General features: G+C 42.3%; 1 protein-coding gene across 1 annotated transcript; it reads right to left on the bottom strand.

Moving 5' to 3' along the window:
- Window positions 1-1,264: 1,264 nt before the first annotated feature.
- On the bottom strand, window positions 1,265-27,859 carry LOC149174847 (uncharacterized). The gene is made up of 2 exons (XM_089420989.1): window positions 27,164-27,859; window positions 1,265-1,333 (listed from the first exon to the last, which is right to left on the bottom strand). Exons 1-2 carry the CDS (start codon window positions 27,857-27,859, stop codon window positions 1,265-1,267), a joined length of 765 nt encoding a protein of 254 aa, XP_089277115.1.
- Window positions 27,860-27,955: the final 96 nt, after the last annotated feature.

Consider the following 27,955-nt stretch of genomic DNA (forward strand, 5'->3'; position numbering starts at 1 on the left):
CTCAAAAATAAGTGTACATGTCTAAATAGGGCCTGTGTTCTCTGTACATCTGAGACACATGTCTCTCAAAAATCACCAGTAGGAAATAAAGACCTAGATATCTACTGTGGCGGGTTGTGCTCCCTATACTGCACAGCCGCTCGTGCCGCCGACCTCAAAAGGCGGTGCATCCTAGGTTCTACTCCCACTGTATGGATCTAAGACACTATGGGGACCTCCTCTATCCCCAGGTAATCTGGAATCCCTGTCAGCAAGCCCTCAAGGTTCCGTATCACGGTCTCCATCGCATCATCTCCCGGAGGAGCCAAGGCTAGAGCTCCAATGCCCTGCGCATCCCTCCGCACCTCTGGAGCCAGGCCGAGGGGTCTTGCTGGTCCTACATCTGCATACCATAGCGTTCGTCATTAGGACATGTACATGAAAAAATCAAAAACATCACAAAAATCAAAAATCAAAAAATGAGATCAAGTGTCTTACCACCGTCATCCCACTGCTCTCCAGCAGGCAGCAGCATGTCTGGGTCTCCATGGAAGTCTAGGCCGGCATACAGCCAGTCCTCCACAAAGATAGTCTACCGCTCCAACCACTCTCGGAAGTATACCCCCCATGCCACTGGTCGACCGCCACCTCCTCGTGGCATGACATGGCCCCATCGTGTGGCCCTCGTCTCATGAGGCCTAGGTGGGTCCAAGACCATATCCTGCAGTTGCAATGCCGGCACCCGCTCCAGCATGAGCGGGAGTAAGATCGATCCATAGCCAAACTGCTTCGACTCTCCGCGACGGCAGTTGGTCAGTTGTCTCTTCATATTTGCCGCTACTGCCTCTACCCAGTTGAATATGGTAGGATCCAAGCATTCGAGAGCCAGTCGAAGATGGGTCTTCGAGGCCTCGTGTTGGGCCTGGGAGCCCGCTGCCCGTGTCACCATGAAGAGCATAGTTTGAAGGATGATGTCCTCCACCGTAGGAATTGCTATCTTTCCACTCCGCGACTTGCGTGCCCGTGGGCACACCTGAGCCATCAGCATGTCTAAAGTATCACCACCGGGTCGCTGCCCCTTCAGAATATGCCTCTCACCTCGACGTGACAACCCGGTCAAAAAATAGATATCTGTGTAATCAAACTCAATGTCTCGGCCTCGGATAACGAACTTCCCATCAGTGGTATTCCAGGCTCTGATTAAGAGTTCCAGAAGGTCAGGCTGTGCCCGCAAGCGTGGAGTTAAGAAAAATTTAAGCAACCCGCACCCCCACAATGCATTTCGTCACCCAGAATCAGCAAAAGCCGCTATGTCCTCGTGAGCGTGTTCCTGCCAAACGAACGCCATTATACCCTGCATAATCAAAAAAATTCATTAGGGCCCTGCTTACAAAGTTTCACACGTTAATTTTATCAAAAAACTTGTTGCGCGGCGTCAGCGCGACTGTTTTTAAAACAGTCGCGCTGATAATGGGTGCCTTTGATATTTTTTCCGGGTCAGCGCGGAAGTACATCACTCTTCCGCGCTGATCCGGGAGTGGCCTGTGGAAGTTTTTTTCGGTCAGCGCGGACCCGATAGGGAAATCCGCGCTGACCGAGAGCGGAATGCGTTTCAAAAAATCCGCTCAAACAACCACTTCCCACCGTTAAAATGCAGAAAAAAGACTTCAAAATGGAGTGTAAGGCAAGATGTATCTACCTGGAACTGACTTCAGGATGGATGATGCACGTACGAGGTGGAATTTCGCTCGTCAACCTCAAAGCTCCAAGTCGCTCCACAAAGCTCCAATGGTAACAATGGTAAAAAATTTGTTTACCCCCGCCTATTTATGGTAATTTTTTAAAAAATTAAATATTATTTTTCATAAATATGGGTTTTTATGATGGTTTTTACCATATGCTTGGTTCCGATATAGTTTTACTATGTTTTTATGCACATTGTCTATATTATCTCAAACAGGTTTACGTGTGCAGTGTTCCTTGTACAGGATCTCAACTGGTGGAATTACGACAGTTCTATGCGCACCTGGTCCCGAAACGTCGTCTTTAAGCTCTTTTTCGACGTGAAACAAGAAAAGATAGCCGAGTCTCCCTCTCAACTCGTTAAAAGAAGCGAGAGGCGGTCGCCTTTAAGCTCTTTTTTCGACCGTTTAAACTTAAAAAGATCGCCGGGTTTTTGTCATTTCGAACTCGTTATTGGTTACAAAACGACGTGCTTCTGACCGCTTTTCTACTTTTTCGGGTTAAAGTCACTACTTACGAAAAGTACTCCTCGATCATATTGGTCGGGCGGTTCTTTCGGGCATTGTTTTATACTTTTTCGGCCTCGAGAGACACAACTTTACGAAAAAGGACCCCCCTGGAGTTCACTTTTCTGCTGTCTTTTCAGACTCTCTAAACAAGAAAAGACGCCGAGTTCTTCCTTTGTCAAACTCGTTAAAACTTAATGACATCGGATTCTGTTGAAATGACGCCTTTCAAGCATATGCTATCCCCGTCAAGCTTGTCATCAAAAAATAACCGAGGTACTCACCAGTAATGGTGGGAAAAATGGAACCACAATCATTGTCGTGTCAGCAGTATGTTGCTCTTGAACATGGCACTTGTCTACATTCGTGTCTAGGTGGGAGCATCTCATCTTGTTTTTACGCTTGCCTCCGTGGGTTTGGGTTATCCTGTTTGACCTCTCATCAGCTCATTGCCTTGTCGCCATGACCCCTGATCATTTAATGTCAAATACTACCAAATCCACTGTTGTGCCGCCGATATGTTCAAGAGAAGTTGACCTCTGCAAGAATACTCAACCTCCCTCTGATACCTCACGCAAAATATCTTATCCTCCTCTATCTCGTGTCGATGATGTGGGAAACATTATGGCCCACCTTCGATCAAGGTCACTTCCTGTCGACTTCAGCTCATTATCCAGGAAATTGACCTAGAGACTCCCTTCAGGTGCCTTGGAGCCTGCATGCCTCAATAGCAGGTTCTTCGTGTTCGACGCGAGGTTTTCATCATTGGCCTCCGATCGAATGATTCTGCGGGTGTTCGACGCCAGCTCACTGACTCACACGCCGTAGATTGTACCTATAGTACCTTGAGGACCATTGTCATTATTGGTGGTACCTCTCGCATCTGTTAACAGTTTTCATCATTGACTGGTAATCAAACGATGTTCTTGCATGTTCGACTTCAACTCCTGTATTCGCATGCTTGAACTTGTACTTTGTTCGGGTCGAGATGGAGCGCAAGACCCTGGATTTTGTCCATTGAGATCCAGGTTGCGATTTTGTGGTTATTATGATCATTATATGACTCATTGATGGATGGCTGCGCCCATACCTGAGTCTTCATGGATGGCTGCGACCATACCTTTATTATCATCACGGTCTCATTAGCTGGGTGGTTGCGTCCATACCACAGACCTCGTTCGTATGTCTTTTGGATGGCTGCACCCATGCCTAGACTACATGTAATTGATTATCAGAGATGTCAGTTGTACTTGTGTGCAGGTTCTTCCCGGTGGTGTTCCAGTTCAGTCAGTTTCATAAAGCATTTCACCCCTCCCACTCTCTCGGGCTTCATGCTTTAGGGGGCATCTGTTACACAGTAATTTGTCACTGTCTTCCTACCAGTCTTCCTACTATGTCATGAGTCCAAATCATCCATGCTCATGCTCTCTAATGTTGCCAAATGACCCACTTTGCCAAATTTTTTCTATCATCGCGACTGTTGTAAAAATAAATGCGCTGATGAGCGCTCCAAAACAGACCGAACGCGCTGCCAGCACGGAAGTACACGTGATTCCTGCAATGGCCGAATTTCATGAGACAGCGCGACTGTTGCTTATATTTGATCACGCTGACATGACTTTCTTCGTTATTCAGTAGCGATGTCAGCGCTCCAGTGCAGTTATGCACCCGCGATGATCCAGTCTGGGCGAGTTTGTTCTAACAGCCGGCCTTCCAGATGACTCCAGACCTGGTTGTTGGCCTTGTATATGTCGCCCTCCCTTCTCTGGCATGTCTGTTTCGTCATTTGAGCCACCTTCCTTGGAGATAAGCTCATCCTCCCACCATTCATGGAGACTCCTTCTCCTATTTTAGCCTCCACCATTGCTAAGAGCTGCTAGTTTGGAATTCATAGTGTTTGGAGTGTTGCTGATAGTGTGTGAGCTTGATAGGTAGTTGGTGTGACAAGTGTGGGATTGTTAGAGAGCTTAAGGAAGGTTGTGAAGTGTTTTGATCTTGTGTAAACTTGTGTGAGAGAGAGTTTTGTTTTGGGAGATCTACCTACAAGGGTGAATGCTTGAGGAACTTGCTGGCTAGACCCTCTTGAGAAGGATTTGATGTCAGAACTATGGTTGTATTCTTCATTGTTTATCAATAATAGACAACTATCATTATGGTTCCACTCTTATTGTCTTTATGATGGTGTTTGAGTTATATCCTTTCTTAATGATATATAGTTGCATCTACTGGATTTTATGCTTGTGTTTGTATCGTTCTTTGCATGTGCAGGTGTCCGTGCACGAGGATCGTGAGGATTGTGACCAGTCGGGGCAAAGGAACGGGAGCATCGACTCTTCTACAAGTACTAGCGTTGGAATCCAGGTAGGCCTTCATCATTGGTCTTTAATTTGCAATTAGGAACCTGCGTGTTAGCGTTTTTTTATTGTTGCTAGACCCTATTTGGACTAGTAGGGATCGCCTCTGTCCGCAGAGGGGATTTACCTCCACAACACCCCTATTAATAATTGTAAGTGGTTAACCCGCATTTAATGAAGGGACTATAGTTAGTTGCAAATGGGCCATGGTATTAGAGATGGTATTAATAAGAACCATGGTATTGCATGTATGAATCCTATATAAAGCATAGAGACTCCCCTCGAGGAGCATGGTGTCTTATTTTGTAATCGAGCTCTACTCTATTGGAGGTTGCCCCCTCAAAGAGGCAAGTGAACATTGCTCTCTGAATAATAAAATAATTGTTGTTATTTCTCATTGTTCTATGTTTTGGGTATATTTCTTAGCATATTTAGTATTCTAGTATCGTCTTGCAGGTTAAGAGCATAACAAATATGTTGGCACAAAGGAACAAATTGCTGACATCCTTACCAAACCATTACCTCGTGAATAATTTAAGTATCTTCACCAAAATCTTTGGATTCTCCCAAGTTTTCATTAGACTCTTTCTCTTATCTACTCGAGTAGAAAGGGGGAGTGGAGGTGTGTACAGGTCCGCAGGATGGCTGATTGTCAGGGGGAGTTACCCTTTGCCGTTGATGACAAAGGGGGAGAGAAGGTAGTAGGAAGAGGTGTTATGATCGCAGAGGGAGTACTTGTGTTTCCATCAATGCCAAAGGGGGATATTGTTGGTCAATGGTTGTCATTGATGTCAACCCAAGCAACACTAAGGGCTACCCCAATCTTGAATGTGAATTTTGACTTGACAACTTACTCTATTTTGAGTAAAGTATCTTCTATATGGATTCTACTCGTTGAGATGTTTCTGTTGATATATGGCACACCAAATAATTCTTCACGGTTTGAGAGATATTCATGTTTGAAGTTAGTAAGCCCAGTTAGTGAGCTAAAACCCTATGGGGTTTTAGAATGGCAGTCATAATTAGTTGTGGTCATTGAATAGTCAATAATTAATAATAATAAAAAATTCTCCTAGAATCCCTCCAACTTTCACTTGTTGAGGACCCTCTCAACTCAAGACATTCATATAAATAATGACCCTCATATCCTCCTCTAGTGGGGATTTTGTGGCTTCAAACAGGTCATCATGGAATTTTTGCTATAACTTTGTTTCTGCGAAGCTTCAGAAGCTGAAATTAAAACCCATTTGAGCTGAAATCTTGATGAACCTCTTGACCACATTTCAATCTTGGTTCGCTATATTTTCGGAGATATGACCTGAGGAAGTTAGGGTTTTTGGAGGCTCCCGAATTCCAAACAGACGACGTTGGGAAAATCGTCATACCTTTCTCTCTGATTATTGGATTCAAATTTCGTAAATAGTCACAGAAAGAGGATAGATTTTAGTTTTTTGACTATCATTTTCAGCGCCGAAGGTCACAACAGTGACACGTGGCACTTCATACACATTCACTTTACTAAACTAGTCTATAATTAAGTCATCGTGGGAGATTGGGCATAAATCTTTCTTGAAGAATCCAATCTTCATCATACTTGTGGGGTTGGAAAGAGGACTCATAGGGCTACCACAGGACGAAATTTCAGACCCTGGAGATTTGAAATTACATAGATACAACAGATTCAATATCGAGCTCCTAGAAGGCAAGAAAAAGCATGCATTCAAGGATCACTACAGTAAGGACCACACATCAACAGTTAAGGGAAGTCTCCTATAGCAAGGTATGTATGATTAGTGTTTACATTTGAAATATGAGTATCATCTTTGACATATGTTTTTGTAGGACAATTTAAGTACATACAAGGTCTCAGTTATATCTCTAGGTCTCTATATGTCAGTTAGTTTTGATACCACATTTCAGATGTCTTATTCTTGATACTACACTTTTGATGCTACATATTATTTATGCTACACCAAGTCTGATAAATCTATATGAGGTTGTAATTTCATGTTACTTGTCTTGCCATATTTTATAGAATGGTCTTTGTTGTTGTCCTTAGAACTTGGTCCATCATAAGTCTAGGGTTTTTCATCAGTTTTTATTGTATGTATCTTTAGGTCAGTTTTGGATATAGTCTTGCATAGAGTCTAGGCCTATATCAAGAGTGGGAGTCTTTGTCTACTGTTGCAACAAGTCAACAACAAAAGTGACAAGCACACTTTAGGTACGCATTGTAATTATAATTTGTATTTATTCATTATTATGCACTTACATGTGTTTTGCAGCCAGAGGGAAGTTGAAGGGTATTTTGTTTTGTTTTGGGATTGGTTTCACCGGGAAAATTTTGCATGCAGGTAGAAGAAGATTCAAGTACAACTTCAAGCAAGAATTCAAGAGCAGAAGTATCTAATCAAAGGAAGCATTGCAGCAGACATCCTGTGAATACATGACAACCATCCGTATATTGTGAAGAAGTGTCAAGGCCAAGAGTCATCATTGTAAAGTTGTAAAAGAGTCATTTGTAAAAGTGTCATCATTGCAAGAATCATTATTGTAAAAGAGTCAATCTGCCTAGAGTCGAAAAGGCATTATTGGGAGGTATAGGAGTCTCTGTTGGGATGATGTCATGATTGGGTTGCAGGTCATAGTGTGATTGGGTGTTCAGTCAAAATCATTGTAAATCATATTGTATCGTGGATCGTTGTCCCTGGTACGGGAATCCACACTTTTGTCTCATTTCAGTCATTATAGGGTAGTGCTAGGCTGGTGCATGAAGTCCCCTGTAGGTTTGAGCCTGTGAACACTTCAGGGTGGTAGGTTGGTCTAGGATGTTGGGGCATCCATTCAGTTGACTAATGAAAAAACCAGGGCGTTGGGGCATCCTTCCGGTGGGAGATGGAGAAGAATGATTTTCTAGAATTCTAGGAAGTTGTTGCTTTCATTTCAATTGGGGTTGAAGATTAAATAATTTATCAGAAAAGAGTTCGGTGGTTTTTGACCCGGAGGGGGTTTTCCACTTAAAATTCTTGTGCCTATCATGTTCTTTTATTTACTATTATTACTGCATAAACATTAATAATAGTTGAAGATTAACTAATGCTCTGAAAATATCTAAAATTGCTAATTGCTAAGGAATATTGATTCATGCACCCCCCCCAAGTATTTTCAACAAAAACTATGCAATTCCTCTTAGGAGCTGCAGGAGGCTTGCTGGGAAAAAATGTGCAATTTTTTTTCAAGGAGCTGGCACCGGGCTGCAGAAGTGTTGTTGGCAAAAACTATGCAAATGTTGGGGGCTGGCCGGATAAACATCCCTGCACAGTTTCTTAGCTAAGCGGGATGTTGGGCAGCTTGGTGACTGCTCATGAAAATTGTGCGGTTTTTCGAGTGAGCAGTAGGTCGGCTGACTGGGTGACTGGCTGGAAAAGCTAGGCACTTTCATCAGCTAGCTGTCTGTGCAGTTTCATTAGTCAGAGGAGCAGGCATGTTTGGAAGATTTTGCGCAATTTTTTCGGAGAGTGAGTCCCGGGATCATTGCCTGGTCAAACTCTCTAGTTGACCAACTGGAGACTTGGTTGATTTGCTTGTGGGTAGCGCAGATTGAGATAGCTTGCTGAGAAACTTCTGCATTGTTCTGGGTGATGGTCGGTCTGGTCGATTCTAAGATTGCGTAGTGCAGGCTACTTGGGAGACAGCCTCAACTTCTACGCAATTCTGGGCAATAGTACATAATCACTGAGGGCTGAAATTGTGCAGTGCAGCTCAGCGAAGGTCTGACTATTGGAGGGTGATCCGTTCGTAAGAACTTCAGTAAAATGACTAAGTGTGTGAACGAGTGAACTTGTGCATACACGACCTTGCGAACACACACTCAACATGACTCGATGACAAGACACCTCAAATCATCAAGACAACATATACTGAGTGTGACTGACTAACGATGCGAGCGACAAGCGCGACACTTGTGATAGAATGTCAAATGACCATGACTACACTTGTGCAACAATGCATACAACTTTGTGTGTGAGTGCGACATTTTTTTACATAGAAAATACAAGTTGTACACACGAAGCGGGACCTTGTGCATGACTAGAACATGATTGCAAGCATGACATTGTGACCAACATGCAAAAAGATGTTCGTTGAAAGGTCAAGTGAGGAGGGTGAAAAGACTCAACATGAGCTCACGGGATGAGCCCGGGTGCTTGCAAACATCAAGGAAAAACCCAAGGAAGGCTCTGAAATTGAATGCAGACCACAATTTTGGAGGGTCTTGCAGCCACTACAACACTCTATTATACATTGGTTAAACTTTAGATTCTCTATTTTGGTCCATTGATAGCACAGGGCCTTGGTCTTTCAGGGAGTATTGAATCATTGTGTGGGTATTGAATCATTGTGTGGGTTACTTTGGATTCCCCACTTACCCCATGTACATACATCGTTCACCTTTCACCAATTCAGTCAAGCACAACAACAAGTTTCAGCTTGATCAAAGTTTTTCGAAATCATGAAGGGTAGTTTGGCTCACGAATTAAAAAAAATTAGAGTATAAGTTTTCATCTCTGGAGTTGCTCCATTGCCAGCATGCCTGGACAGTACCCTGGCGGAGACACGCAGGAACACACACATTGCTCCACTACCAGCGAGACTGGTCAGTACTCTGGTGGAGTTGCATGCTTCACCTCTCTGCGCATGAAGCCTTTCTCTTCTTTCACCTTTGTATTTTTTAAGAGGACTATGCATAGGAATTTATTTATTTTTGGGGCGGAAGAGGGATCCCAACTTATTGAGAGCAGAAGAGGTTGTTCCTTCATAGAAGAATCTAAGACCTATGACATAGGTTTGCTCGTTTAGATATTCCCCTTCTCCATTTCTACTAGTTGGATGAGCTTGAACACACAAAGCAGAAAGTTGAGTATAGACATGGGGTTTCCCAGTGTAGACATAGGTTCATGGTTAGACCCAAGCTTCCCTTGCAGGAAGCTCTTATTTTATGTCAAGACTTTATCGGTCGAAGGTTACAACCAAGCATAAAGAAGATAGACATAGGACTGGCCAAGTGCTGCAATGTCACAAGACTCTTCAGATATCAGCCACATACTCATTCAAAATCCAGAACTTAGTAAGGGAAACACTTATTTACAAAAACAAAACATGGCAGGATACTAAACAAACAAAACAAAATGAAACAAAAACAGTAAGCAAAGCAAACAAAAAAATAAGCAACAGACAAACTATGTACATGGCGTGGGGCGCAACCCAACCTACTGAAAATAATGTTTGAGATCTTGGCCATTGACAGGAAGGTTTTCAATCCTCCCATCAAGTGATTGAAGATGGTACATATAAGGGCCAAGCTTCTCATGGACTGTGTACGAACCAATCCATAGGAATTGGAACTTTGTATGCTTTCCTTTGTCTTCATGGGGTTTATCCCATTTCAAGACAAAGTCATCAACACCAAAGTTAGTGTTCCCTGCAGACTTCTTGTCAAACCATCTCTTGATATGTTTCTAGTGGAGTGTAAAATTTTCTTTTGCTTTCATCCTTTCTTCCTATAGTTTGTGAAGTATCCATCATAAAGTAAACTAGCAGACAAGGCTTTCCTTGGGATTCTTGAGACAACTGAAGCACAGGCAAGTAGATGTTGGGCAGTAGAATGACTTCTTTCCCATAGACCAGGAAGTATGATGAGGTATTCAGAGAGGGTTTGGGTGTTATGCGATCAACCCATAAGGCATTCATCAAGGTAGAGTGTCAGTTACACTGCTCAGAGTAAATGGTATTTTTTATTATGCGGATAAGGTTTTTGTTCGTGGATTCTGCGAGACCATTTCCCTGTGGGTAGTAGTTAGATGAGTATTTTTTATTATGCGGATAAGGTTTTTGTTCGTGGATTCTGCGAGACCATTTCCGTGTGGGTAGTAGTTAGATAAGTCATACGTGAATGACTTACTTAACACAGTTGAATCCCAAAAAATGATATCTAATATAATGCACTGCGTAAACCCCCTATACTTAAATTCAAAAAGAGTGAAGGGATCTCTACTTGAATGGTTCATGAGGCACAATACTTGTTAAGGTTTTGCAAATGGGGTAGCAAGCTAAGTGGGCTTGATTGTGGGGAAAACTCCACAGTTAAGCGTGCTTGAGCCAGAGGATATCTAGGATGGGTGACCTCCCAGGAAGTCCTGGTTACCGGGTGCAAGCCCCAGAAGTGATGATTGACGCTATGTGATTTATTTCACCAGTTTCAATCCCACTTCTTCACCCCTGTGAGCATCACCCGATGCAATGAGTGCTAAGTGAACTATTCAAATCATGAGAAATTAGTCACTTACGACTACCTCTCATGGAAATGGTCATACGTGAATGACTTACTTAACGCAGTTGAATCCCAAAAAATGATATCTAATATAATGCACTGCGTAAACCCCCTATACTTAAATTCAAAAAGAGTGAAGGGATCTCTACTTGAATGGTTCATGAGGCACAATACTTGCTAAGGTTTTGCAAATGGGGTAGCAAGCTAAGTGGGCTTGATTGTGGGGGAAAACTCCACAGTTAAGCTTGCTTGAGCCAGAGGAGATCTGGGATGGGTGACCTCCCGGGAAGTCCTGGTTACCGGGTGCAAGCCCCGGAAGTGATGATTGACGCTATGTGATTTATTTCACCAGTTTCAATCCCACTTCTTCACCCCTGTGAGCATCACCCGATGCAATGAGTGCTAAATGAACTATTCAAATCATGAGAAATTAGTCACTTACGACTACCTCTCATGGAAATGGTCATACGTGAATGACTTACTTAACGCAGTTGAATCCTAAAAAATGATATCTAATATAATGCACTGTGTAAACCCCCTATACTTAAATTCAAAAAGAGTGAAGGGATATCTACTTGAATGGTTCATGAGGCACAATACTTGCTAAGGTTTGGCAAATGGGGTAGCAAGCTAAGTGGGCTTGATTGTGGGGAAAACTCCACAGTTAAGCGTGCTTGAGCCAGAGGAGATCTGGGATGGGTGACCTCCCGGGAAGTCCTGGTTACCGGGTGCAAGCCCCGGAAGTGATGATTGACGCTATGTGATTTATTTCACCAGTTTCAATCCCACTTCTTCACCCTTGTGAGCATCACCCGATGCAATGAGTGCTAAGTGAACTATTCAAATCATGAGAAATTAGTCACTTACGACTACCTCTCATGGAAATGGTCATACGTGAATGACTTACTTAACGCAGTTGAATCCCAAAAAATGATATATAATATAATGCATTGCGTAAACCCCCTATACTTAAATTCAAAACGAGTGAAGGGATCTCTACTTGAATGGTTCATGAGGCACAATACTTGCTAAGGTTTTGCAAATGGGGTAGCAAGCTAAGTGGCTTGATTGTGGGGAAAACTCCACAGTTAAGCATGCTTGAGCTAGAGGAGATCTGGGATGGGTGAACTCCCGGGAAGTCCTGGTTACCGGGTGCAAGCCCCGGAAATGATGATTGACGCTATGTGATTTATTTCACCAGTTTCAATCCCACTTCTTCACCCCTGTGAGCATCACCCGATGCAATGAGTGCTAAGTGAACTATTCAAATCATGAGAAATTAGTCACTTACGACTACCTCTCATGGAAATGGTCATACGTGAATGACTTACTTAACGTAGTTGAATCCCAAAAAATGATATCTAATACAATACCATATTGCAATGAAAAATCATAAAGCTTCAAAGATGAAAAGTAAGTTGCATTGTCAAACACAAGTGATAATGAAAAGCCAAAGCATGAGATGATGTTCTGCTGGAGGAAGCTAATGAATTCCTAGCCGTTCACTTGCTTAAGCGAAACTGCTTCTGTCCACCGCCTGAAGTAATCAGTTGTTGTCAAAATGTAGCAGTGGTGTTTTGACGAATGTGGGAAAATTTCCCTGATGATTTCCAGGCCCCATTGTTGGAACGGTTCAGTCACTGCAACAGGGTGCAGTGGGGCTACTGACCTTCGTGTTCTGTCGGTGCATCACTGATAAACCAAGGACTTGCGGGCATAGCCATGTGCATCCTTGAATAATGTGGGCCAATAGAAACTGATGCACATAACTTTGTGTGCAGTGGTATTTCCCGCAAAGTGACCCCCGGCTGGTCCGTCGTGCATATATTGCAAAACCTTCTCTGATTCATGTGCCTCCAGGTACCCAAGCAAGATTCCATTACTGTGCTTTCTGTAAAGCACTCCGTGCACCAACTGATAGGCTAAACATTTAAGGCGTAGTTCCCTCTTCTGTCTCATAGAGAAGTGAGAGGGTATGGTTCCATGCTCAAGGTACTAGTGCACATCTCTGTACCAAGGGTTTCCGCATGCAGTGGATGGTGCTCACACTACATCATACATTTCGATTTCCTGCTCCCAACCGATGAGCTCTTCTTCTTCCTCCCGTGTGTGTACTACCTCAACTGTGAGTCTACAGAGACCATGACCCTTGACAATGTGAATTGGCTTGATGTCAAGATCATACTCTTGCAGGCCTATCATCTAGTTCATACGTCGTTCACCCAGCTCTTGTTGTATGAGCAGTGAGCGGAGTGCTAGGTGAGGCACATACACTATGAAATGGTTCTTCAACAAGTACAGTCTAAAGTGTTTCACCTCCTTGTATACTTCATAAGCTTGTTTGTCAATGATGGGGTATTTGATTTTTCGTCCCTACATGCTTGCGCTCATGAAGGAGATGGGACGTTCATCGTTCAGCTCATCCTTCTGAGTGAGTAATGCAGCAAGCGAGTTGTCGAAGGCAAAGGTGTATAACAGGAAGTCTTTGTTGAAATCTGGGTTATGGAGTGCAAGCGCTTCTGAAATAGCCTACTTGATACGGGTGAATGCGTTATTTTCCTTCTTTCCCCAGTTGTAGAAAGCATCCTTCTTGATCATGTCTTGCGTTGGTTTTACTATCTGCATATAGTCTGAGATGAACTTCCGTAGGAAGTTTATCTTTCCCAAGAAGGATTGTATGACTTTCTCATTGGCTGGGTGAGGGATCTGTGTAATAGTCTAGACCAGGTCTAGATCAACCTTGTTCCTGCTTCTGACAATGATGTGCCCAAGGAGGTTCCCCTCAGACACTACAAATATGCTCTTTTTGGGATTCAAGAAAATCTCATATTTCCAGCATCGCTCAAAAATTTTCTTCAGATGGCATATGTGGTATTCCCGTTTTCTTGAAAACATAGTCACATCATTGAGGTACACCACTACACTCTGTTCGATGAGTCTCTGGAAGGTGATGTCCATGGCGCGCTGAAAGGTTGCACTTTCATTCACAAGCCCAAACAACATTCGTCTGTATGTGAACATACCCCACTTGGTACAGAAGGTTGTTTTGAGTCGATCAGGTTTTGCTACCAGGATCTGATTATATCCTGAAAACCTATCGAGTAATGAAAACATTTGTGCCTCAGATATTGTCTGCAAAATGTGCTCCATACACAGCACGAGGTAATTTTCTTTGTCTGAGGTGCAGTTCAAGTTCTGGAAATCAACACACAAGAGGATTTCCCCGGACTTCTTACGTACAGGAACAAGGTTTGAAACCCGTGTGGAATGATGAACTTTGTATATGATTTGTGCATCCAACAGCTTGGTGAGCTATTTCTGTATGAGGGGTTCAAGTGACAGATGTACTTTCCTCATCTTCTACTGATATGGCTTGACCCCTTCTTTGATCAGAATGATATGTTGGATTATTCATGTGTTGTAAGTTTTTAGATCATCATATGTCCATGCGAACACATCCTGGTACTGTTTGAACAAGAAGACAAAGGCTTGTTTCTCCTGTTGTGTGCAACACGTACCGAGATTGATGAACTTTGGATCTTTTTTTATTCCCAAGTTAATCAGTTTGTGCTTCATGGTAGCGCTGTGGGTTTTGTTGTTCCTTGGTCGCTGAAAGCGGTCTTGCAAGTCATAGATGTTTTCCAAAGATACCACACCCTTGGGGATGAGTTTGTCTTTCTTATCACCAGCCTCAGCTTGTAGAGACTACTCGTCTTTGTCAATCGCTGCATCCTTGAAGGTGCGTTGGCCATGAAATGCAGTATCTGTTGATCATAGTCAAACATGGGTAAATTAGTTATGTTATCTAGGATAGAAGGCCTATACAAAATTTAAACAGTAAATCTATCAGTAAGTGGTGACATTCTAGAAGTTGCGGTTGCCAAGGCATTGGTAACTGCATTACGTATTCTTGGTACAACAATGATATTAAATGCTTGGAAGTTAGAGATAAATTGTCATACCGCTTGCTAGTAACATTTGAGATGAGGTGATAAATAGTGTATCGTGTTACGTACATGTCGTACCACTATTTCCGAATCACCTACCACTTTGAGTGTGACCACGTTGAGGCTAATGGATTTTTGCAAGCCAAACACGAGTGCTTCGTATTCAACAATGTTGTTTGTGCACTCGAACTCTAAGCGGCTTGAAATCAAATGTTTCTTGATTTGTGGGTCAAATCAAGACACACCCGGCTCCAGAGCCATCCCGTGTCTTTGATCCGTCGAAGTACATGGTCCACAACTCGTTTGTACACGAACCATTCGACACACTTGTACTACTGCTACTGCTACTAATGTTACAATTCACTGTACAGGTTTCATTTCCATCAGTTGGGCAAGGAAGGAGACCCAACTGCGTGTCTGGTGGGGTCGGAGTTGGTTGTGCGGGATAACACCCTAGCATTGTTTCGAAGAGGCAATTGCCAAACATGAGCTCTGCGAAGGCCAACGGTTCGCTCTTGCCATTGATGGGAGTGACATTGAGCCTCATGTATCTCTCGGAAAACACCCAGATTTGATTTCTTTTGCCCTTATACGGAAGCCACAAGTGTGACCAGTTTGTAGCAAAATATCCGTTCAGCTTGCTAGACCAGTCTCTGTTGAGTAGTAAGCCATACACTTCTGGTGTGTCCACAACAAAAATGCTTATGCACTGGTGAACTTGGTTGTCATGAGATAGTCGGATGATCACATCCTGAAGTTCACCAATAGCTGGTACAGATGTTCGATCGAGTTGGATGATCTGCGTGGATGTCTTGCTCCATTGCGTACTGATCTTTTTGGCAATGGAGAATGGCATGACATTGGCTGCCGCGCCAGAATCAACCAAACAATTGTGAAAATTATAGTTAAAGATTTCAAATGAAAGCAGGAATGGAGGGCAAACATAGTTTGCTTCTTCCATCCGGAGTGTCTTTAGCACAGTGGAGAGTGATCTGGGAGGTGTGCTTGCTCCCTTGCTGGTAGAGGTTGCGTTGTTCGTAGATGTTTTCCCCAGTGCGCGCAGTAGGATGTCCCACTGACTCTGAATCTTATCTAACTCGAACAAACTGATGTTTACGCAAGTTTTCTTCATGTCTTCCACAATGTTGTAATCCAAAGTGGGCAGACTCACCGAGATGTCCAAGGTGAGACTGGTGTTCGTGTTGTCCGACAAAGTTTTATGTAGTTTGTTTCTCATGGACGTACTCTTGTTCGTCGTTGTCTTCCCGGGTTTGCTTTGTGTTTTCTATTTTTTGACGGTTGGTGGATCAACCTTCTTTAGTAGTTCGAGCCTTTATTTCATCTCCCCAAGTATAAGGGGCACCCCTTGACTTTTGAGATTGTAACGACCATTTTACTTTTGGGGTTGCTTCTCGATGTTTGTCTTCTGCGCTGCTTGCGAGCATAGATACATGTTGACTACTTTCCTAATGCTTGATGTCTCATCAGGTGCAACATCTTCACCATCATCCGTGTCTCTCGCTTGTCCCTGCTTACTGCTCATCATGTTTGGCATGTGATCACATGCCGATCTTACAACTCTGTTATGAAACCAGCTCACAAAAAGATAGAAAAGATAGTTGAACGCCTTAGAATTCAACCTCTTTGAGGGGGCAATTTCCTTTACATTACACAAATGAATAATTCTTGGATCATTCAAATGACAAAACCTCCTTTCTATATATAGGAGTGTAAGGGGTCACAATATAACCAAGCCAACCTAACAATAATAATATAAAGGCACAAAAATAACAATAGAGAGATTTTATGTGGCACAGTAATAATAATATGGGGACACTAGGGGCACAACAATATTTTTTTCTTTTTTTCACAAAGTCGGCTGCTAAATATATTCAAAAAAGAAAGGGGAGACTAGGCTCTGAAGTTACAGAAGAAGAGCTCATAGAGAGAGCTTATTTCTGAGTTACACTGAAGCATTCCGCTAAAATGCTTTTGTATTCACTTTGAGAAACTCTAACACAAGTATAAATTCTAATAAACTGAGACAAGAACAAACTAACTTTGTAATACATCTAATCTATACTTATGTGACTAATCTGTCGAGCAGTGGAGTCCTCCGGGTGGCTATCAGCTTCTGCAACCTTTATGCTGGAGGAACTGGTACTTGGGGCGCTGATCTTATCCATCATATACTTAAGAATTTCGACAGACTCCTGAATGTGCGCACATTTATTTGAAAGAGCATTGAACTACTCCTACAAAGAAGTGATGCGATGAAGGAAGAGGTTGAGGTCGGCCTCATATTTGGCTGTGATAATCCTTGTAGCAGCATCAATTTTATCATCCAGGACACGTTGATGCATTCTGACTTGTTCAAGTTCAGCTTGTAAGTCACGTCAATGAAGACAATCTTCATTGCGGTCCATCACGAGAGCTTCGAAACTATCCTGGAGCAAACCAAATGGATGGCTCTCCCAAGCAGAAGCGGCGATAGTGGATACCAAAAGGTGGATCAGAGTATCAGGATAGAGAGTTGGACGCAGACTTAGAAACTTGGGAACAGAGTTAAATGAGGTATCATACTTTGAAGTGGGGGTAGAAACAGGGCAAGAGGAAGCATGAAAGTGCAGGACAGGAATGTTATGAGACTAGATGGCGCTCCTGATCACAACAGAGAGGAAGGGTCGAGCGATAAGCCTGTGAGATGTAGCGAGAACATTGACAGGGATCGAAAGCCGATTGTTAACCACGAAAACAAGAGTAGAGGAGTCAACTAACAAGGAGATGGGGACTTGCGAATGGAGGGGAGGCTTCCCGAAATAAATAACCGGTGGGCAGAGGCTCATGAGGTACCAGATCATGTGGAGGATGCTTGGGCAATCACAAGTTTCACAGGAGTAGCTTAGATTCGAATGGATCACAAAATCTGCAGTGAAATACGAATGAATATTCGACTACTTACGACAGAGGGCATTGGGATTCCTGAGGATTTGGTCAGGAAACATCTTGGCATAGGCATGGATCATTTGATATAAACACATTAAATCAGTCATGATAGTCAAGGGATGAAATGATGAAGATCCTCATTGTTATAAAGTAAGCTACCTTTGGACCGCGAGCAGGCTTGACTGGCCCTTTTATCTGCTTCTCGATTAATTGATCGGAGAATGTGATAGAAGTGGAATTCCTGACCGTGGGATATCAAGTCTTTGCATCTACTGATAGTTTGTTGCAAGAAAATATTGGAAGCTTTCCGCCTGCTGTTCATTAAATTAATGATGATGGCAGAGTCACCGAAGATGAGGGCTTTTTTGATTCCCTGAGCCTGTAACTGGAGAATGCCTTGATAGAGGGCCAGAGCCTCGGCTCTGTTGTTTGAGAGGGTTCCCAATCCCCATTCAAAGGAGACTAAGGGATCCCCAGAAGGAGAGAAGATAATGCCCCCTGCTCCCGCCGCTCCCGGATTTGATTTGGAAGCACCGTCAAAGAACAAGGAATGAAGGTTACTTGAACGAAGCCATCTGCTGAATTCGTCCTGCTTTAGGCGAATTTTCCATTTATGGTTGCTAGTTTTGCCCAGATTGCTGCATACTTTCACTGCTGGGAGGATACTAATCTTATCAATTAAATTTCTTATGAAGTCTTTTTCCTCAACCCATAGGCTAGTTATGTCAATTTTTTTTGAGATCTTAGAAGCAATAGTTTCGATCGCCAGACTTTTTGCCTTGATGCAAAGATGACTGATCGAAGTCTCCTTGTCTCTAAAAATCATGTTGTTCCGGGCAATCCAGATCCTCCATAAAAGAGTAAATGGAAGGGCGTCCCACACTCTCTTAGCAGGATTATGTTTCATGGTTTGCCAGGGGTAATTCCTTTTCCAATTGGTTAAAGCTTCGCCAATGGATTGCTGAGTATTCTAGATGGGAAACACAGAAGGATTGATGCTGCTCCAACAAGAGACTGCGAAAGGACAAGAGATAAAGAGGTGCTGCATAGATTCCTCTGCTTGTTGGCAATTAGGGCATCTGGAGGGTCCAGCAATACCTCTTCTTTTAAGGTTCTCAGCGGTGAGAGTTTTTTCTTTCAAGAGAATCCACATGAAGAATTTTACCTTGGGAATTGCTTCTGCTTTCCTTAGAATCTTCCAATGGATCCAAGTTGGCGCTGGGTGTTCCTTGTTGTTTAAGTAATCATAACCTGCTTGAATTGTGTAGCTGGTTCCTGTAGGGTCCCATCTGATTTCATCCTTGTCATTTTTAAAGGTGGGATCAATGTTGTGCAGATGTTTACAAAAGTTGCCAAAGCTATCTTTAAGGCAATGGGGGATGGGAGGAAATTCCCATCACAACCAAACATGGGTTGTGGTCTAAATTTCTTATACCTTTACTTTGCAGAAAGGAAATTAAAGAATCCATACCTGGGAAACTGTTGATTGGTGGATTTCCCATGATTTTATCAGCGCCAATGTTGACTTTCTTACCTCCTTTGGGCACCTTGGATATGTTTTGCGCCATTAAAGGGATGACTTTTTTACATAATTTCCAGATCTTCGTGCAGTTCCTATTGGGAATCTCAGTCGCTAGTAGAAGTTGTCTTGGCTGGCTGAGGTATTTTGCCTCCAAGACATTTTTCCACCAGGCTGGTTGATTTTCCATGAATCTCCATATCAGCTTTCCTCCAAAGGCTAAATTCATGAGAGTTGGCGATCTAATGCCCAGGCCTCCTTTCTCTTGGTTTTGGATGACTTGTTTCCATCCAACCAAGTTAAATTTTTTCCTCTCATTTTTCCCTCCCTGCCAAAGGAAGAATCTGAGAACACTGTCCATTTTGCAAAGAAAAGAGGCTGGAGCTTGAACCAGGGAGAACTGATAAAGGGGAAGAGAGGAAAGGCCCGATTTGAGAAGCACAAGTCGCCCTGCTGGATTGAGCCAAGAAGTTCCCCACTTCTGGATTTTCTTTTTCATTTTGTCTAAGGTTAAATCCCAAACGTCTGCCCTTGCATTCCCTATACTCACCGGCATTCCCAGGTAGCTGAAATAATCCCAATTTAACTTGCATGGAACACCAAAAATGTTGGCAATGCTTTGAATCGTTTGAGCTGAAGCATTCCATCCGTAAACACAACTTTTGAGATGGTTTATCTGACCCCCTGAGTATCTCATGAATTGATCTAGCAAGGATTTGAATGTTTGAGCAATGATTGTGGTTGCCCCACCCAGCAACAGAGTGTCGTCAGCAAATTGGGAGTGGTTAATGTTTTTTACTCCATCTTCAAATTTAATACCTGTGATGAGGCCAGCCTACCTCTTGTGATCAAGCGTTGTTATATACCTAGGGGGAATAATATGGGGTACCAAGGGAGGTACCCAAGGTAATAATGTAATAATGGGATGGGCCATAGTAATAAATAAGGTGGTTAACCCATATCATGTAAGGGACCACAAGTAGTTAATAATAATGTAATGGGCCCATGGTATTAGTTGATGGTATGAGGGAACCATGGTAATGACCCATGGTATTGTATGTATGAGGCCTATATAGAGGCTATAGACTCCATGTCAAGGAAAATGGTCAAAGATTATTGTATGAACAGGCATATGGCTTGTGGAGCGTTCTCCTTCCTTAAGGAGTGAATGTATGGTGTTGCCCTACCTTAAGGGTTTGAATTAATAAAGAATCATTTCATATTATTTCTGGGTTTATTTGCATTGTCTTATATTTTTATATCCGATCTATAATATTTCTGGGTTAGATCTATAACAAGTGGTATCAGAGCTATAACAAGTGGTATCAGAGCTAAAACAAGTGGTATCAGAGCTATAACAAGCCATTGATGGTTGACAACCAAACACAAACATCAAACCAGTTACCAGAAAAATAGGTAGAGTCCAAAGAGGTTGAAGCATAAAATGTTACATTGGATGAGGACTCAGTGGTTGAGGTAATATTGGAAGATAAGAAACAACAGCAGGCACCACAACATGTACCAGATACCAATCAGGCTCCATTAGGTGGTGAATTAAAGAAAGATACACCGTCAGCATATCACCACCCACATCACCCAGCAAGAAAACAACCAACAAGATGGCAACAAATTAGCTACAAGGACAACAACCCCTGCATGGCATATAGAGAGGGGCGACGATCCACCTACTATACATCAACACAGAAGAGCTACAAGGATCAACTTCCATCTCAAGCGAGCGAGGCACCAGCTAGATCGAGGGTTCACCTTTCTCTTGGATGGCTAGATGCATGTGCATGGTACCAGTGGACTACTCTTTTGAGTAGATCTTATTATTTGTGTTTTTCCCATGTTTCGTGGACGAAACATGCTAAGGGGGTGGAATGTTATATATCTAGGGGGGATAATATGGGGTACCAAGGGAGGTACCCAAGGTAATAATGTAATAATGGGATGGGCCATAGTAATAAATAAGGTGGTTAACCCTTATCATGTAAGGGACCACAAGTAGTTAGTAATAAGGTAATGGGCCCATGGTATTAGTTGATGGTATGAGAGAACCATGGTAATGACCCATGGTATTGTATGTATGAGGCCTATATAGAGGCTAGAGACCCCATGTCAAGGAATATTGTAAAAGAATTGTCAAGGATTATTGTATGAACAAGCATATGGCTTGTGGAGTGTTCTCCTTCCTTAAGGAGTGAATGTATGGTGTTGCCCTACCATAAGGGTTTGATCAATAAAGAATCATTTCATATTATTTCTGGATTTATTTGCATTGTCTTATATTTTCATATCAGATCTATAATATTTCTGGATTAGATCTATAACAAGTGGTATCAGAGCAATAACAAGAATGTTATATATCTAGGGGGGATAATATGGGGTACCAAGGGAGGTACCCAAGGTAATAATGTAATAATGGGATGGGCCATAGTAATAAATAAGGTGGTTAGCCCATATCATGTAAGGGACCACAAGTAGTTAGTAATAAGGTAATGGGCCCATGGTATTAGTTGATGGTATGAGGGAACCATGGTAATGATCCATGGTATTGTATGTATGAGGCCTATATAGAGGCTAGAGACCCCATGTCAAGGAATATTGTGAAGGAATTGTCAAGGATTATTGTATGAACAGGCATATGGCTTGTGGAGTGTTCTCCTTCCTTAAGGAGTGAATGTATGGTGTTGCCCTACCATAAGGGTTTGATTAATAAATAATCATTTCATATTATTTGTGGGTTTATTTGCATTGTCTTATATTTTCATATCATATCTATAATATTTCTGGGTTAGATCTATAACAAGTGGTATCAGAGCACTTTCTTGAGCAAACAGTGGAGATTTTTTTTTTTTTGCAGAATTTCGGGGGCGGCGAAGTTTGCAGATCATATCTGTATGTTTTGGTGCAATATCTGCTAAATCTAATTGCAGATATGGATTATTTGTAAAAAAATAGCCGATTTCAAAAAAAAATCGGTTGAATCGGAGTCCGGATGAAAGAGATATCGCTAATTTAAAATACAGTGGGGTTGCAGACAATTTTTCGGGGCAGCGAAGTTGCGGCGCAGATCTGGACGTATTGGTGCAGGATCTGCAAAATCTAAGTGTAGATCTAGATTCTGTGTGAAAAAAAACTCAATTTCTAAAAAAAAATCAATTGAATCGGAGTCCGGATGAAGGAGATATCGCTGATCTAAAAATCAGTGGGTTTGCAGACAATTTTTCGGGGCAGCGAAGTTGCGGCACAGATCTGGACGTCTTGGTGCAAGATCTACAAAATATAATTATAGATCTGGATTCTGTGTGAAAAATCACTCAATTTCAAAAAAAAAATCAATCGAATCAGAGTCCGGATGAGGGAGATATCGTTGATTTAAAATCATCTCTTTTTGCAGAAATTTTAGTGACGGCGGGAGAGTTGCAGCACAGATCTGAAATTCCAAGTGCCTGGATCAGGATTTCTATCACATGGGCAGATGCAGAACGATTGTTCCATTTTTGAAAATAAGTCATAATAGGGATTCTGAGCAATATAGACGGAATTGTGACAAATTCAAATTTTCACCATTTTTTTCAAAACCCTCTTCATGGCTTCTAACAAGGTTCTATTATTTACAGGAAAAGATAATGGTTCTACTATTGAAGAATACATTAAAAAACAGAAGTGGTTATGGAACAACCGTTGGAAATGGTGGGTAGTGCAGCAATTTAGAGATGAGGCGGCCACATGGTGGGGATTACTTAACCAAAAGAAATGTTCCAACCTGCCCGATGAAGAATTTGAAAAATTACTTTTAGACAGATGGTCTCATGCCAGAAAACAAGATAAGGAGAAACATGTGGGGCTATTTCCTACTGGTATATCCTTATTACAAGTTGATGGATTGATTCAAAAGGAGAAGATCATGGTTTCTATAAATCCTAGTTGCAAGCATAATTTTATCAATGTTAATTTGGCAAAAAGATTGCAAGTTCCAGCACAACACATTGAAACCGCACAGATTGATAATGAGGATGTTCAAGTTTATAAAGATTTGAAGATTTCTATGGAAAAGTATGTATTGCATTCTAATTTTTATGCTTCAGATATGGCTAATGTGGATGTTGTTTTGGGATACCCTTGGATGGAAGAGGTGGGTACTATCAATATTAATGTGCAGAAGAAATTCGTGAAGCTCTGGTATAAAAAGAAGAAAATTACATTACAGGATATTTCCATCAATAAACAGGTAGAGTCCACAAACGTTGAAGCAGAAGATGTTCCAGGGACTGACATATCAGATAATGAGCCTTTGATGATCGACAATCAAACACAAACAGAAGCTGAAGCAGACAAGGTTACAGGTACCTCAGATGAGGGCTCAGTGGTTGAAGTCATATTGGAAAAGAAGACACCACAACAGGCACCACAGCACGGTGAATTAAAGAAAAAGACATCGTGGGTTAAAACTTCAACATATCATCACCCACATCACCCCGCAAGACAACCATCAAGATGGCAACTAATTAGCCACATGGACAACAACCCCCGCAGGACAGATAGAGAGGAGAGAAGATCCACCTACTACACATCAACACAGAAGAGCTACCACGGTCAACTTCCATCTCAAGCGAGCGAGGCACCAACGAGACAGAGGGTTCACCTCTCTTTTGGATGGCTAGATGCACATGCATGGTACCAGTGGATTACTCTTTTGAGTAGATCTTATTATTTGTGTTGTTCCCATGTTTCGGGGATGAAACATGCTAAGGGGGGTGGAGTGTTATATACCTAGGGGGGATAATATGGGGTACCAAGGGAGGTACCCAAGGTAATAATGTAATAATGGGATGGGCCATAGTAATAAATAAGGTGGTTAACCCATATCATGTAAGGGACCACAAGTAGTTAATAATAATGTAATGGGCCCATGGTATTAGTTGATGGTATGAGGGAACCATGGTAATGACCCATGGTATTGTATGTATGAGGCCTATATAGAGGCTAGAGACTCCATGTCAAGGAATATGGTCAAGGATTATTGTATGAATCAGGATATGGCTTGTGGAGTGTTCTCCTTCCTTAAGGAGTGAATGTATGGTGTTGCCCTACCTTAAGGGTTTGATATTAATAAAGAATCATTTCATATTATTTCTGGGTTTATTTGCATTGTCTTATATTTTTATATCCGATCTATAATATTTCTGGGTTAGATCTATAACAAGTGGTATCAGAGCTATAACAAGCGCACAACTGAATGACTCTACCATTAGGAGAAAAAGGTAAGGAGACAAGGGGCAACCTTGTCTTAATCCTCTTGAGGATCGGAAGGAAGGTCCAGGTCTACCATTGATAAGGGGAGCAATCCAAGGACCAAAAATACAGGCTCTTATGATGTCAAGAAAGAGGGAAGAGAAGCCCATTTTCTGAAGAACCACAAAAAGAAAAGAATGCCTTACCTTGTCAAAGGCATTGGCCAGATCCAATTTCAGAATAAAGCCCTTTTCATTCCTAGAACAACTAGAGTGAATGGCTTCCTGAACCAAGAGAATGGAATCTAAGATTTTCCTGCTGGCCATAAAGCCTCCTTGGTTTTCAGAAATTAGCATCGGGAGGAGGGGCTTAAGGCGGGTAGCAAGGATTTTAGTGAAAATTTTATAGGAAGAATTACATAATGATATTGGCCTGAAGCGAGAGAAATTAGAAGGGCGGTTCTCCTTTGGAATGAGGGCCAAATATGTTGAATTTGTATAGCCTCCTATTTTTCCTTTCCTTTGAATCCATTTGAAGTATTTTGTGAGATCCTTTTTTATCAATTCCCAATATTCTCTATAAAAACATATTGGGAAGCCGTCCGGACCGGGTGCCTTGTTGGGCTGAAGGCACCAAATGGCTTCCTTAATTTCTTCCTCTTTTATCTCTTCTATCAATTTTTGGTTTATATCTGCTGTAATTTTGGTTGGCAAATGCTGCAGGAGGTTATCAAAGAGTTCTTCCTCCCCTGTTTCAGTTAAAAGCTCCTTGAAGTGGTCTGAGGCAGCACCTTTAATAGTTGTTTGGTCAGTGTGTTGGATCCCTGCATTGTCTGTGATGGCTGATATGTTGTTTTTTATTTGCCGAGCAATGGCTTGTTTATGAAAAAAAGGAGGTATTCTTGTCTCCACTTTTCATCCAAGTCTGCCTAGATTTAATACGCCACTTTTCTTCCTCCTCCCTTTTTATTCTGTATAACTGATTGTAAAGGTTTTCTTCTTGAATCTTTTCATCCTGGTGGTACTCTTGGTTATCTATAGCACAGTGAAATTCTTCAATTTTGGCTTTCACCTATCTTTTTTACCCCTCTGGCTCATTGTACTGCATTTTTGCCCAGGTTTTGAGCACTTTTTTCACCTTTTTTAATTTATTCTCCAATATAAAGCCTGGAGATCCTTCCACATGTTGACTCCAGGTTTGCTGGATCAAACTTCTTGCTGTTTGATAATCGCTCCAAATTTGACTGAATTTGAATGGAAGAGGTCCAAGAGGACAGTGCGTATTCATAGATAAGGTGATTGGATAGTGATCTGAGGCCGCAAAGGGCAGTATGGTGGCATTGGCGACTGAGTAAGTGGAGAGAAGGGAGATGTTAACTAGGAACCGATCCAGTCTTTCCATTATATTGTTGCTACCCAACCTGCGATTACTCCAGGTATATTTTCGGTTTTTTGGAATGATGTCTATCAATTCACCATTCTGCATTATGATTTCCAGCTGACTTCTAAATGGATCTGGCGTAAAGCTTCCCCCACGCTTTTCATTGGCATGTAAAATTAAATTTAAATCGCCCCCCAAGATGATGTTACTGCTGTCTTCTTCCATTATGTTCTTGCTGAGTGAGTCCCAGCAAACTTCTTTATCCCTGTAATGGTTAGGGGCATAGACATTGAAAATCACAATCTGCTGTTTACTCATATTGTTCCTCAACACTGTCTTTATCCAATGTTGTTCTATTACTTCAGCTTCGCTGCTCCACTCTTCCTGGCTCCAAATAGTAGTAATCCCACCTGAGGCTCCTCTGGCTTCACATGTACAACCTTTATAACGCTTATGACGGTCAATGATCTTGTTAATTTCTGATTCTCTCTGTTTTGTTTCTTGCAATAAGATAATGGATGGATGCTCTTGAATTATAAGGTCCTTTAGGGTGTTGATTTTAGAGGGGTGCCCAAGTCCCCTACTGTTCGATGAAAGTATTTTAATCATTTCAAAACTGTGATTCGAGGAGTTGCTCTCCCTGCCTTATCTTTGCTTGCTGCTTCTTTATCTATTGATCCCTGTATGTAAGATTCTATAGGATTCTGGAGTCCTAGCACTATGTCTTTTTGTGCGTTCTCATCCTTGTGTTGTTTGGAAGACGTTCTTCTTGGATTCTTTTGACCATCTAGAGAGGATCCCTGATCCTTAGAATTGCTTTGTGTGATTCTATGTGGGAGAGAGTCAGATGGTTGATGGGAGGGAATGATCATGGAATGGGGGGAAGAGGGGGGCTCAGAAAGATTCAAAGGGGCAGGGGACTCTTCAGGAAGGGAAAGAACGTGAAAGGGGTTGGAGGAGGGAGAAGAAGGATGAGGGTTCAGCTGGCAGTCAGAAGAGTGAGGCGGATGAGAGGAGGAAGGGAGAGGGGACGAGGGCAGAGGGGAAGGAGTATGAGAGATGGGAGGGGGTTGAGTGGAAGGACCAGCTTCATTGGATATTTTGTGGCCAGGGACAGTTTTTTTCCTTTTAACCGTTTCCCATTGCTCTTCTTGCAGATTATTATCAACATTAGAAATCTTAGTGCATCGATTAGCAAAATGACCATACTCGTGACATACCTTACACTTGAAAGGGATCTGCTCATAGTCGAGTTGTTGAATGTGCGACCAGTCGTCAACTTTGAGCTTGATGGCTTCTGGAAGACCTTTACCCAGATCAACTTCAACGCAAATACGGGCACATGCCTGCATATTGTCTCTTGGCTCGCTCCGATCTATATATTTTCCGACCGCATTTCCAATGGCATGCACTAACTCGTCTCCCCAGCAATGCAATGGGAGGTGAGGGAGACGAACCCAAACAGGAACCGCATTAGGAATATCTAGCTCTGGATCGAAGTCCGGCGTCCATTTGTTTAAGTACAGACCTCTGGAATCCATGAAGTAAGGTCCATTGTGGAATATCAAATCCTTGTCTTCCTTTGTCTCAAAATGAAAAGTGAAATAACCCTTCCCACAAAATCTAATAGCAATTTTCCCTTGAATTTTATCTAACCAGTTTCTTTCCACCCACCTCTGAACAGTTTTTGGTGAGGGCCATAGTCCTGTAAATTGCCCTATAAGTCTTTTTTCAGCCAGAGCAAGAGCAGCCATTCTGGGCAAAGTAGGAGGGAGAGCGACTTCCTGTAACCCCTCAATTTTTTTTACGAATTTGGAAATCGAAGGGCGAGCTCGCTGAGGCGGTAATGAGTTTATCAGTGCCGAGAAAGCTTGTTGTTGAGTTGCCTCCTCCGGTGGAGCCTCCAGAGGGGCCATCCGAGCAGTTGAGGACCAATCCAATGAAGGAAGCAGGCGACGAAGGTTAGGATCCTAGGGGCACAACAATATTAATAAGGGATACAACTACAATAT

The sequence above is a fragment of the Pinus tabuliformis genome, chromosome 4_1 (genome assembly GCF_031772625.1).
Source record: "Pinus tabuliformis cultivar Carrire ecotype Pingquan chromosome 4_1, CPIR1, whole genome shotgun sequence".
In the NCBI taxonomy this organism is placed as follows: Eukaryota; Viridiplantae; Streptophyta; class Pinopsida; order Pinales; family Pinaceae; genus Pinus; species Pinus tabuliformis.

Excerpts from the sequence above, each read along its gene's own strand:
- LOC149174847 (XM_089420989.1), bottom strand. The coding sequence starts at position 27,859 with ATGGCCCCTCTGGAGGCTCCACCGGAGGAGGCAACTCAACAACAAGCT. Across the intron at positions 1,334-27,163 it reads AGATCCCTTTCAAGTGTAAG|GGTATAATGGCGTTCGTTTG; the intron begins GTATGTCACGAG and ends TTGATTATGCAG.